Raw genomic sequence first — 11245 nt, forward strand, 5'->3', positions numbered from 1 at the left:
TCCCAGAGATCAGAGTCCTCATTGATTTGAGGCCAAAGTGTAACCTCTTATTTATTGTCCCCCTCCCCCATCCTCTGATGTGAACCATCCTCCAGTGGCTGAGCCAGGATGGGGCCGTTAACCTGGGCCTGTTCCCGGGAGGGAGGGAGGGAGAAGCCCCGCAGCTGCAAACCAGGGAGCTGACAATGATTCTGAAGGGTTTGCGGATCCACAAAGTGTTTCCAAATCCTCCCAGCCACCGCCTAACGCTGACTCCGCTTCTCCGGGACAAACAAGCGCCAAGGACAGCAATGACACTGCGCATGCTTCACATCACATGCCCGGGCACTGATTGACGGCAGCGCCGGACCAATAGGAAGAGGGGGCGGGGCTGGAGGACCGAGCTGGAGCAGCTGGTCCTCCAACCAATCGGTGTGAATGAGGGGCGGGACCTGAAGCATGCGCAGTGCGGGTGAACCAGATAAACCTGTTGGACTTTAACCTGGTGTTGTTTGACTTGTTGCTGTGTTTACCCCAGTCCAAAGCCGGCATCTCCACATCAGTGCGGGTAATGGCGATGGACGGCCGGTTTTAGTTTGGAAGCGAGAGCAATACGAGGTAGAGGGCGGCGTGCGGGGAATGATAAATGTGGCGGGTGGGTGGAGAGGCTTTGTAAACATGTTGTTCAAACCCAAACCCCGGACAAGAACTTCCCGGTCCCCCGCTTTGTACCAAATGGAGCGGCAGCTTGTAGTGTTAGACCCGGGCTGACTGCCGCCATTGAGGCTGCATGTGGGAGGCCGGCAGGGATTGTGATCGGAGAGTGAAGCCCTGACGTCACAATGGAATGGGTGAGGGTGTGACGTCACAATGGAATGGGTGAGGGTGTGACGTCACAATGGAATGGGTGAGGGTGTGAGGTCACAATGGAATGGGTGAGGGTGTGATGTCACAATGGAATGGGTGAGGGTTCCAGATGAGCTGAGACTGGGCTGGAGTCGGGCGATGACACTGACATGTGGCCCGGTGGCACAGTGGTTAGTGCAGCTGCCTAACAGCGCCAGGGACCCGGGTTCAATTCCAGCCTCGGGTCACTGTCTGTGCAGAGTTTCTACATTCTCCCCGTGTCTGTGTGGGTTTCTTCCGGATGTTCCGGTTTTCCTTCCACAGTCCAAAGATGTGCCGGCGTTGGACTGGGGTAAGCACAGTAAGTAATCTCACAACACCAGGTTAAAATCCAACAGGTTTATTTGGTAGCACAAGCCACAAGCTTTCAGAGCGCTGCCCCTTCATCAGGTGAGTGGGAGTTCTGTTCACAAACAGGGCATATAAAGACACAAACTCAATTTACAAGATAATGGTTGGAATACGAGTCTTCAAACATAATCAAGTCTTAAAGGTACAGACAATGAGAGTGGAGAGAGGGTTAAGCACAGGTTCAAGAGATGTGTATTGTCTCCAGCCAGGACAGTTAGTGAGATTTTGCAAAGCCAGGCAAGTCGTGGGGGTTACAGATAGTGTGACATGAACCCAAGATCCCGTTTGAGGCCATCCTCATGTGTGATTGACAGATCCATGCTCACTGCTTCTTGCCCTGGATGCAGAGAGCTGAAAATTTCCATGCAGGCTGCCAGACAGATAAATGTCTACATTACTGGAGTAAAAATGTGTGGAATATACAGACCGAATTCACTTCATTTCCTTCAGTTGCTGCAAGTCCCCAACTTCCCCCAGAATGAGGAAAGAAATGGAAAGGGGGAAACATTGATTTCCTCCCAGATGTTGAACAGAGGAGGAAGTTTCACTCTGAAGCTCATTGGACAACTTCCGTATTGTGACGTCACAATAGAGCCCTGCCTGAATCAGCCAATAGAAATCACTCTGCTCCGGGGTGACGTCTCCGGGTTCCAGTGCGCAGGCCCGGGCGCGCGGACCCAGGAGCCCCGCCCCCACCCATTGTTCCCCTTCCCCTGCACCTCCTTGAACCAAGGTTTCCAGGCAACCGGCTGACGGCTCCGGCAAGAGCGAGAAGCCGCTCAGTGAGCTCTCCCGCCCCCCGGCCCAGGACTACACATGTGCGAGGGAGAGGGGAAGCTGCGCATGTGCGGGGGAGAACCCACCCTCTGATCTTCATGCTGAGGTGTTGACCAATGGGAAGAGTTGGAGGACCGGAAGGACTCTGGTCTTCCAGCCAATCAGAGCGTGGGCTTTGTGTGAATGATGATTGATTTTCAGACAGACTCAAACTTCCTCCTGTCTCAAACATCTGTGAGTAAAACACTTTCTCTTCAACCCCCTTTCCATTTCTTTTCTCATTCTGGGGGAAATTGGGGACTTGCAGCAACTGAAGAGAAAGGAAGTGAATCCAGGGAGGGTGCAGACTCTGGAAAGGTTGGTCCAGGTTTCTCGCTCTCTCGAACCAGAAAATGATCCATTTCTGCCCACTGTTTGCTGTTAGCCAATCTTCTATCCACGCCAATATGTTATCCCCGCAGCATGAACTTTTATTTGCTGCAATAACCTTTCATGTGGCACCTCATCAAATGTCTTCTGGAAATCTGAGTACAGCACATCCACCGGTTTCCCTTTATCCAATTCCCGATGGGGAATTTTAGAAAATTGAACAACACATCAACTATCTCACTCTGTTAAGACCCGAGAATGAAGCCCAGCAGGACCCGAGGACTCATCAGCCCACAGCTCCAACAGTTTGCTGAGGACCACTTCCCTGGGAATTGTGCTTTTTCAGAGTTCATCCCACACTTCTGTTTTCTGATTTCCAGCTGTTTCTGAGTTTTAACTGTATCCTCTATTGTGAACACCGAGGCAAAATACTTGTTCAATTCATCTCCCAGCTCCTTATTTTTCATTATCAATTCCTGGACTCACTTTCTATTAGACAGTTAAGAAATGAGGTCGAGCAAGTGACTGAAGTGTCAGTCAAGGAGCACTATTGGGAGCACCAATAGTTTCAAAATAGTTCAGGAAAAAGATAGGACAGGTCCACAGGTCAAGGCCCTAAACTGGAGCAGGGCCACTTTTGTGGGCATTAGGCAGGATCTAGCAGATGTCGATTAGGTGAGTTTGTTTGAAGGGAAAGGAATGACTGGCAAATGGGAGGTTTTCAAAGTGTGATATCAAGAGTCCAGGGGCAGTATATTCCTGTTAAGATGCAGGGAAAGAATGGTAAATTTAAGGATCTCTGGCAGACAAGGGACATTGAGGCTCTGGTCAGGTAAAAGAAGGAAGCATACATTGGGTTTAGGCAATCGGGGACAAGTGAATCACTCTGACTATAAAAAGTGTAAGAAAATACTGAAGAGGGAAATCAGGAGGACAAAAAGAGGGTCTGATATGGATCTGGCAGGTAAGATTAAAGAAAATTCCAAGAGGTTCTATAGCTATATTAAGAGTAAGACGGTGGCTAGAGAGAGAATAGATCCCCTTAAAAATCAGTATGGCCATCTGTGTGTGGAGCCACAGGAGATGGGTGAGATTTTTAATGAATACTTCTCCTCTGTGTTTACTGCGGAGAGCACCATGGGTGCTAAAGAAATAAGGGAAACAAGTGGTGATGTCTTGGGCACACGCATGTTACTTGGGAGGAGGTATCTGCAGCCTTATAAAAGCAAATTACTGCGGATGCTGGAATCTGAAACCACGAGAGAAAATGCTGGAAAATCTCAGCAGTTCTAGCAGCATCTGTAAGGAGAGAAAAGAGCTGATGTTTCTTGTCTAGATGGCCCTTTGTCAAAGCTCTGAAACATCAGTTCTTTTCTCTCCATACAGATGCTGCCAGACCTGCTGAGAATGGGGAGAGAGTATGTGGGATGGAGATTTACAGCTTTTGGGGAATGAGAGAGGAAAGAATGTTCCATAGAAATTGTCTGTTCTGAATTTCTATCCTGTACTGACACTGATGACTTTTGTAAACTCATTTTACAGGATCTTGAAAGAGGAATCACAGGCCGAAATCTCAAACGTCACGTCTAGACGCGACAGAATCATATTCCTTGGGACCTCAATATCATCGGAATTTGAATCCAGAAGGAGAAATGATTGTCCAGTCTGTCGATTTGAAAAGATTTGAAATGTCAGTGTGAGTGAAAAAGCATCGACACACTGCCACACTTGAGTGAGAGTGTTCCAATGCACTGACTAAAGAGCTTTAACCAGTTACACAGTCTGAATAAATATCACACCATTCACAGCGGGTAGAGACTGTAATCTTGTTCTGTGTGTGGACGAAGTTTCAACTAATTGTCCACCCAAGGGAGAGGTAAGGACACCTGCACCATGGAGAAACCATGGAAATGTGTGGACTGTGGGAAAAGATACAGAGCCCCATGTCTGCTGGCAGCTCATTGGCGCAGCCACACTGGGGAGAGACCATTCATCTGCTCTCAGTGTGAGAAGGGATTCATTCAGTTATCCAGCCTGCAGACACACGAGCGAGTTCACACTGGGGAGAGGCCATTCACCTGCTCTCAATGTGGGAAGGGATTCACTCAGTCATCCCACCTGCAGACACACCAGCGAGTTCACACTGAGGAGAGGCCATTCACCTGCTCTCAGTGTGGGAAGGGATTCATTCAGTTATCCAGCCTGCAGAGACACCAGCGAGTTCACATTGGAGAGAGGCCGTTCACCTGCTCTCAGTGTGGGAAGGGATTCACTTGTTCATCTAACCTGCAGACACACCAGCGAGTTCACACTGGGGAGAGACCGTTCACCTGCTCTCAGTGTGGGAAGGGATTCACTCAGTTATCCACCCTGCAGACACACCAGCGAGTTCACACTGGGGAGAGACCATTCACCTGCTCTCAGTGTGGGAACGGATTCACTCAGTTATCCAGCCTGCAGACACACCAGCGAATTCACACTGGGGAGAGGCCGTTCACCTGCTCCCAGTGTGGGAAGGGATTCAGAGTTTCATCCACCCTGCTGAGACACCAGCAAGTTCACGAGTGATTCCAGGGGTTGGATTCTGCTGTTATTGTTTCTGCTCTCAATTACATCCAGGACTGCATTTTGTTCATTCTCACAGTTGGTCAATGGGAAGGGTCAGAGGGTTTCTTTCTGCTGGACTGGCCGATCTCAGCCTCCAGTGGGCTGATGCTCTTTGAGTCTTGTTGCGAATACCTAGTTTCAAATTTCACAAGGATCACAGAGTGACAGGGTGTTAGGAAGTTAAGGGATAGTCACTATTTCTGTTTGAAACTCCCCCAGATGCCCATCCAATTTCCTTTGTAATTGTTTGTTGTCTCCACTTCCTCCACCCTCATAGGCAGCGAGTTCCAGGTCATTACCATTCACTGCTTCAAAATATTCTTCCTCACATCCGCCCCCCCCCTCCTCTCCGCGCCTCTGATCCAGAACCTTAAATCTGTGTCCCCCCTCGTCCTTGTCTCATCAACTAATGGGAACAGCTTTTCTTTGTCCACCTTATCTAAACCTGTCAGAAGCTTGTCCACCTCTATCAAATCTCCCCTCAACCTCCTTTGCTCCAAGGAGAACAACCCCAGCCTGACATTGACAATAAAGCACAAACTAACAGAATATGTTAATCCCTGAAATCAAATGGGATTGTTTAATTTCTGTTTTAAAGATATTGTGAATATATTGTCCTGGACAATAAAGGAATTGGAATAACTCACCTTGGGAGTGGTTGAATGGAATATATCAATCTGGTATCCACCTACAGTCTAGTGAAAGTCTGGAATGGGATGGGATAGATGGGATGAATAAGTTGATCACTTTCTCTGGGAGATATTTACAACTTTGTCCATGAACTTTGTTTGAAAGCCCGGCCCCTCCATGAAATATCAGCACCATAACAGGGGGAGAAAGAAAGACAGACACTCACTTTGATCTTTTCATCAACACATCTGAGAGTTAAGAATGTGTGACATGATTTTGGGACACCGGAGTGAGTGTGCAGATGTGATTCGTTACATGTGAAAAATAACAAGTCTAAATTCATGGTGAGATGGAGTGAAGAGCGGGTCCCAAACACACACAGCTACTTGAGACACTGCAGGAGATGAAATGGTTCATGTGGCCAGGGGATTGAGACAACATTGTGACATCATCAAGGCACTGACACACACTCCAGAGAGAAACTGAGTTCAAAACAATCAGGATCCAATTAAACACACTGCACATGGACACAAAGTGAGTGAAATTAAAATAAAATGGATAATATTATAGATTGGGACAATTAAGGGCTTGAGGGAAATAACACAGAGTAAGAACTGTCCACAACTTAGATAGGGGTAAAGAGAGAGCTGGAGAATCTTTTACATCCATGCTTGATCTGTTGCTTGAAGCATCTGTCCTTATGTACAAGTAACCTAGAACTCACGGTGCTCCTTCAGGAGTAGGAAAGATCAAGTAGATGTTACCCCAGGCGGGGCCAGAACAGAACTGGACAATAACGGATTGAAATTGAGTGAGGGGTCAGAGAGAGAGTTCTCCCCCCTCAAGGTGTGGACTGTAAGAATCCTGGGGGACCCCCTACTTTGGGTTTTCTTGCTAATTAGTGAATATTATATTAGATTCTATGACTGGCTGTGCATTGATTTTGAATTTGATTGTTACACTTCTCCTGTTTTTATTCCTGTTGTGATTACACTCTGGGTAAGGATGGTTGGCAGGTGACAGGATGGGAAATTGTGGTTTGGATCTTCATTAACCAAATGTTTTATTGATCCGAAAGGTGTAAAAGGGGTCAAACATCAGCAGAAATCCAGCAGAGCTGAGAACAGACGACTTGCTGTGTGGGAACAGGGAGATAAACAGCTCCCAGAGGACAGAGAATACAGGAGTGCCTTGAATCCTGGATGACACCTGGGTGTCACGAACACCATGTTTTCACTGCTTGGCATGGGAATGCTGACTCCCTGTACCAGGGACGGAGTGTGGGAAGACAATTGTTTGAGAGTTTGACATGGCTTGGTCAGGTACAGATTGTTCAATGACAGGTTTTGTAATTGATCCGTTCACGTGTTAGCTGAGCAATGATTGGGTTAAATCAGTCTGCATAGACTTTGTGATGTAACAAAGTATAAGAAGGGATTCCCGAGCACAGAGATTTGTCGAGGTTTTACATATTGCATTGACTGGTGCCATGGCATCTGGTGCAGAGCAGGGAGCATTTCCGTGGAGATGCTGCTTCTACCCAGAGTGTAATGGTAATGCTGCTGCACTTTGATACGACTGCTCAGACATTAGCCTGTGTCGGCTCTTATTGATACTGAATAAAATCTAACCACTGTCACCAATAAGGGTTATCACTGGCAATCATTTCAGAGTTTGGGAAAAGGGGAGAAAGGGTTAATTGACTCCCTGAACTCCATTTTCTAACATCGCTGAGTCAAAAATAAAATCCCATCTCCCCCTCTGGTTCCTTTGCCAATTACCTTAGAGGGACTCACTTTCTGTTAAAGAGCCTGCCAACCCCTCCCACCCACTTTCCCTAAAGTGCATCAATCTCATCAGGAAATGTCCAGAAAAATCAAATATTTTTACTGATAAAAGTTTATTAATGAAACAGAACATGGTTAAAACAAACAGAAAATGACTTGAGGATCAAAGACAACCAGAGTAAAGGATGTTCACAATGTTCTGGACACAAATGGTTTCTCTTCAGCTCCTCTGTACCCTGTTCCCGCGACTCCCCGCTTTGGATACAGGGACACTGAACCCCGGGGGTCACATCACCATCAGCCCCGGTCACCTCCTCCGGTGCCCTGATTGGTTGGAGGCCCATTTCCCAGTCAGTCCTCCAGCAGCTTCCTGTCTCTCTATAAGTGCAATGCCCAGGGCAGTTTCCCAACTGGGGCGCAGGCCCTGTTAATCTCAGCTAAATTCAGCCCTCAGCTCCGTCGCCTGGCTGTCATTGACATGAGCAATAGAGAGACAGAAAGGTGTCCCAGGCTCAAATGGGAAGTCAAAACTTGTGTCTCTGAATCAACACTTCAACATTTGCCAGTCAAATCCATGTTATTTACACTGGGGGTTTTTATGATGAGATTAATTGATGTGTTCGGCTCTTCAGCAAGCTCGAGAAGCACTGATTCCAGATTGTTCAATACTTCTGTCTTGAATCACAAAAGCTTCTCACTTTATCCCCTTCCTGAACTGAATTCCATCATCCTGAGCAGCTGTGGATGTCACCTCTCTGTGTAAACTCCTGCCCCTTTTTATAAGGCTCTCTCATTCCTTATTGTGGGTCAATTCTTTAATGGTTGAGGATCGCTCTGTGATGTAGTGAGTGTTTATCCGGTCAATCAATGTTTCTGATGTCAGTCACAACGTCCATCGTTACTTTTCACCTGTTTCTTACTCTGTGTTTTATAAAAATAAAGTTTATAAACTTTTACAGAATGGTCAGCTGTAAGGTTTCTGTAGTTGGTGATGAGGTCATCCAAAGGTCAAAGCCTTTCTCTTTTCTCCTTCCTGTTTAACGAAGGGGTTGTGGAATATTCCATTCAGGGGGAGGTGGTGGGAATGTCTCTGGCCGAGTAATGCAGAGACGCAGCAAAGGATCTGGGGACAGGCAGCCGGTGGGATTTGAATTCAGTGAATCAATCTGGAATTATACAAAGGTAGTCTCAGTAACATTGACCATGAAACTATCATCGATTGTTGTAAAAACCCATCCAGTTCACCCTATTAATGCTCCCTATTAGGGAGGGAAATCTGCCATCCTTACCCGGTCTGGCCTACGTGTGAATCCAGACCCACACAGCGATGTGGGTGACTCTTAACTGCCCCTCTGAAATGGCTGAGCAAGTCACTCTGTTCAAGGGCAATTAGGAGCTGAGCAACGTGTGCTGGGGCTTTGCCAGCAGTGTCCACATCCCAGGAAAGAATAAAGAATATTCCACGGAAAGTGATGGGTGATTTGAAATGAATTGAAAGGAGGTCAGGAGGTGCTCGTATCATCCAGAGCTGCTTTTCAATGGATCCTCCTGTTTAAAATAAAAACACATCAGTGTGCCCCTTTCCCAGACACACTGACCTTGGAATATCACAATGCTGTTTTTAAACATTCCTTTGTTAAAGAATCAGTCATTTAGAATTGTGAAACAGACAGAAATTAAATGTTTCGTTTTTCCTGGGATCCTCCTGTGCCTGGCACCGGTGTCCTGAACAAGGTTATTAACATTCTCTGTGTTAAAGAGTTCCTCCTGGTTCTTGCTGTCTGTTGTGTCCTTTGTCACAGTCGGTACCAGGACATTTCTATTGAAAGGTTGTTAAGAAATTCCAGTGAATTCCAGTCCCTTGTGTAACGTTCCATTTGGTGTGCGTCAGATTCAGAGATGTCCACGTGTGTGTGAAAAGGGTTCTGGGTAAGGGTTTTAACCCTTCTTTCCCCGTTAGTAACAATGAGCCCTGTATTCAATTCTAAAGTATAAAGTCCTCATTAGATATCAATTCTACCTGTTATCTACATTTCACCAACCAGTCTATATTTTCATCACAGGACTGCAGTGGGAGCACCGTCAACATCTTACTAACTTGATTGATTTTATCGAGGAGATGACGAAGGTGATCGATGAGGGTAGAGCAGTGGATGTTGTGAACATGGATTTTAGTAAGGCTTTCGACAAGGTCCCTCATGGTCGGCTCATCCAGAAGATTAAGATGCATGGGATTCACGGTGACTTGGCCGCTTGGATTCAGAATTGACTTGCCCATAGAAGTCAGAGAGTAGTGGTGGAGGGTGTTTTTCTGGCTGGAAGTCAGTGACTAGTGGTGTTCCACAGGGATCCGTACTGGGACCTCTGCTGTTTGTGATAAATATAAATGACTTGGATGAAAATGTGGATGTGTGGGTTAGTAAGTTTGCAGACAACACAAAGCTAGATAGAGTTGTAAATAATGTAGAAGGTTGTCAAACGATACAGTGGGATATAAATCAGCTGGAGATATGGTTGGAGAAATGGCAGATAGAGTTTAATCTGGGCAAGTGTGAGATACTGCACTTTGGGAGATCAAATATTAAGGATAAGTATACAGTTAATGGCAGGTCCCTGAACAACATTGATGCACAGAGGGATCTTGGGGTTCCAATCCACAGTTCCCTGAAATTGGCCACAAAAATAAATAAGTGGTAAAGAAGGCATATGGCATGCTTGCCTTTATTGAGTACAAGAGTAAGGATGTCATGTTGCAGCTTTATAAAACTTTGGTTAGGCCGCACTCAGAATATTGTATTTAATTCTGGTTGCCACGTTACAGGAAGATGTAGAGGATTTGGAGAGGGTGCAGAAGAGGTTTCCCAGGATGCTGCCTGGATTAGAGGGTACGAGCTATAAGGAGAGGCTGGACAAACTAGGGTTGCTTTCTCTGAAGCAGCGGAGGCTGAGGGGAGACCTGATAGAAGTCTATGAAATGATAAGAGACATAAGAACATAAGAACATAAGAAATAGGAGCAGGAGTAGGCCATCTAGCCCCTCGAGCCTGCCCCGCCATTCAATAAGATCATGGCTGATCTGACGTGGATCAGTACCACTTACCCGCCTGATCCCCATAACCCTTAATTCCCTTACCGATCAGGAATCCATTCATCCGCGCTTTAAACATATTCAGCGAGGTAGCCTCCACCACCTCAGTGGGCAGAGAATTCCAGAGATTCACCACCCTCTGGGAGAAGAAGTTCCTCCTCAACTCTGTCTTAAACCGACCCCCCTTTATTTTGAGGCTGTGTCCTCTAGTTTTAACTTCCTTACTAAGTGGAAAGAATCTCTCCGCCTCCACCCTATCCAGCCCCCGCATTATCTTATAAGTCTCCATAAGATCCCCCCTCATCCTTCTAAACTCCAACGAGTACAAACCCAATCTCCTCAGCCTCTCCTCATAATCCAAACCCCTCATCTCCGGTATCAACCTGGTGAACCTTCTCTGCACTCCCTCCAATGCCAATATATCCTTCCTCATATAAGGGGACCAATACTGCACACATAGATAGGGTTGACAGTCAGAATCTTTTTCCCAGAGTTGAAATGTCTATTACTAGGGGGCATGCACTTCAGGAGAGACGGGGAAAGTTCAAAGGAGATGTGAGGGGCAACTTTTATAACACAGAGAGTGGTAGGTGGCTGGAACGCGCTGCCAGGGGTGGATGAGGCCCATTATCTTTAATGGGCTTTTAGATAAGCACATGAATATGCAAGGAATAGAGGGATATGGACCAAGGGCAGGCAGAAAGGAATAGTTTAATTTGGCTTCATGTTCGACACAACATGGTGGGCTGAA

At 46.6% G+C, this 11245-nt stretch overlaps 1 protein-coding gene across 1 annotated transcript; it reads left to right on the forward strand.

Annotated features, from left to right (window-relative positions):
• The first annotated feature begins 421 nt into the window (after window positions 1–421).
• On the forward strand, window positions 422–7260 carry LOC144489545 (uncharacterized). Its single transcript, XM_078207414.1, has 3 exons — window positions 422–1275; window positions 3925–4706; window positions 4872–7260. The coding sequence occupies exons 2-3, from the start codon at window positions 4276–4278 to the stop codon at window positions 4948–4950; spliced, it is 510 nt and encodes a 169-aa protein (XP_078063540.1). The 5' UTR covers window positions 422–1275; window positions 3925–4275; the 3' UTR covers window positions 4951–7260.
• The last annotated feature ends 3985 nt before the right edge of the window (window positions 7261–11245 follow it).

This window comes from Mustelus asterias, unplaced genomic scaffold (genome assembly GCF_964213995.1).
Source record: "Mustelus asterias unplaced genomic scaffold, sMusAst1.hap1.1 HAP1_SCAFFOLD_2301, whole genome shotgun sequence".
NCBI lineage: Eukaryota > Metazoa > Chordata > Chondrichthyes > Carcharhiniformes > Triakidae > Mustelus > Mustelus asterias.

Bases quoted from the DNA above. Each gene is read 5' to 3' on its own strand.
- LOC144489545 (XM_078207414.1), top strand. From the start codon at position 4,276: ATGGAGAAACCATGGAAATGTGTGGACTGTGGGAAAAGATACAGAGCC. The intron at 4,707-4,871 runs GTTCACCTGCTC...CACTGGGGAGAG, and splicing joins GTTCACACTGGGGAGAGACC to GCCGTTCACCTGCTCCCAGT.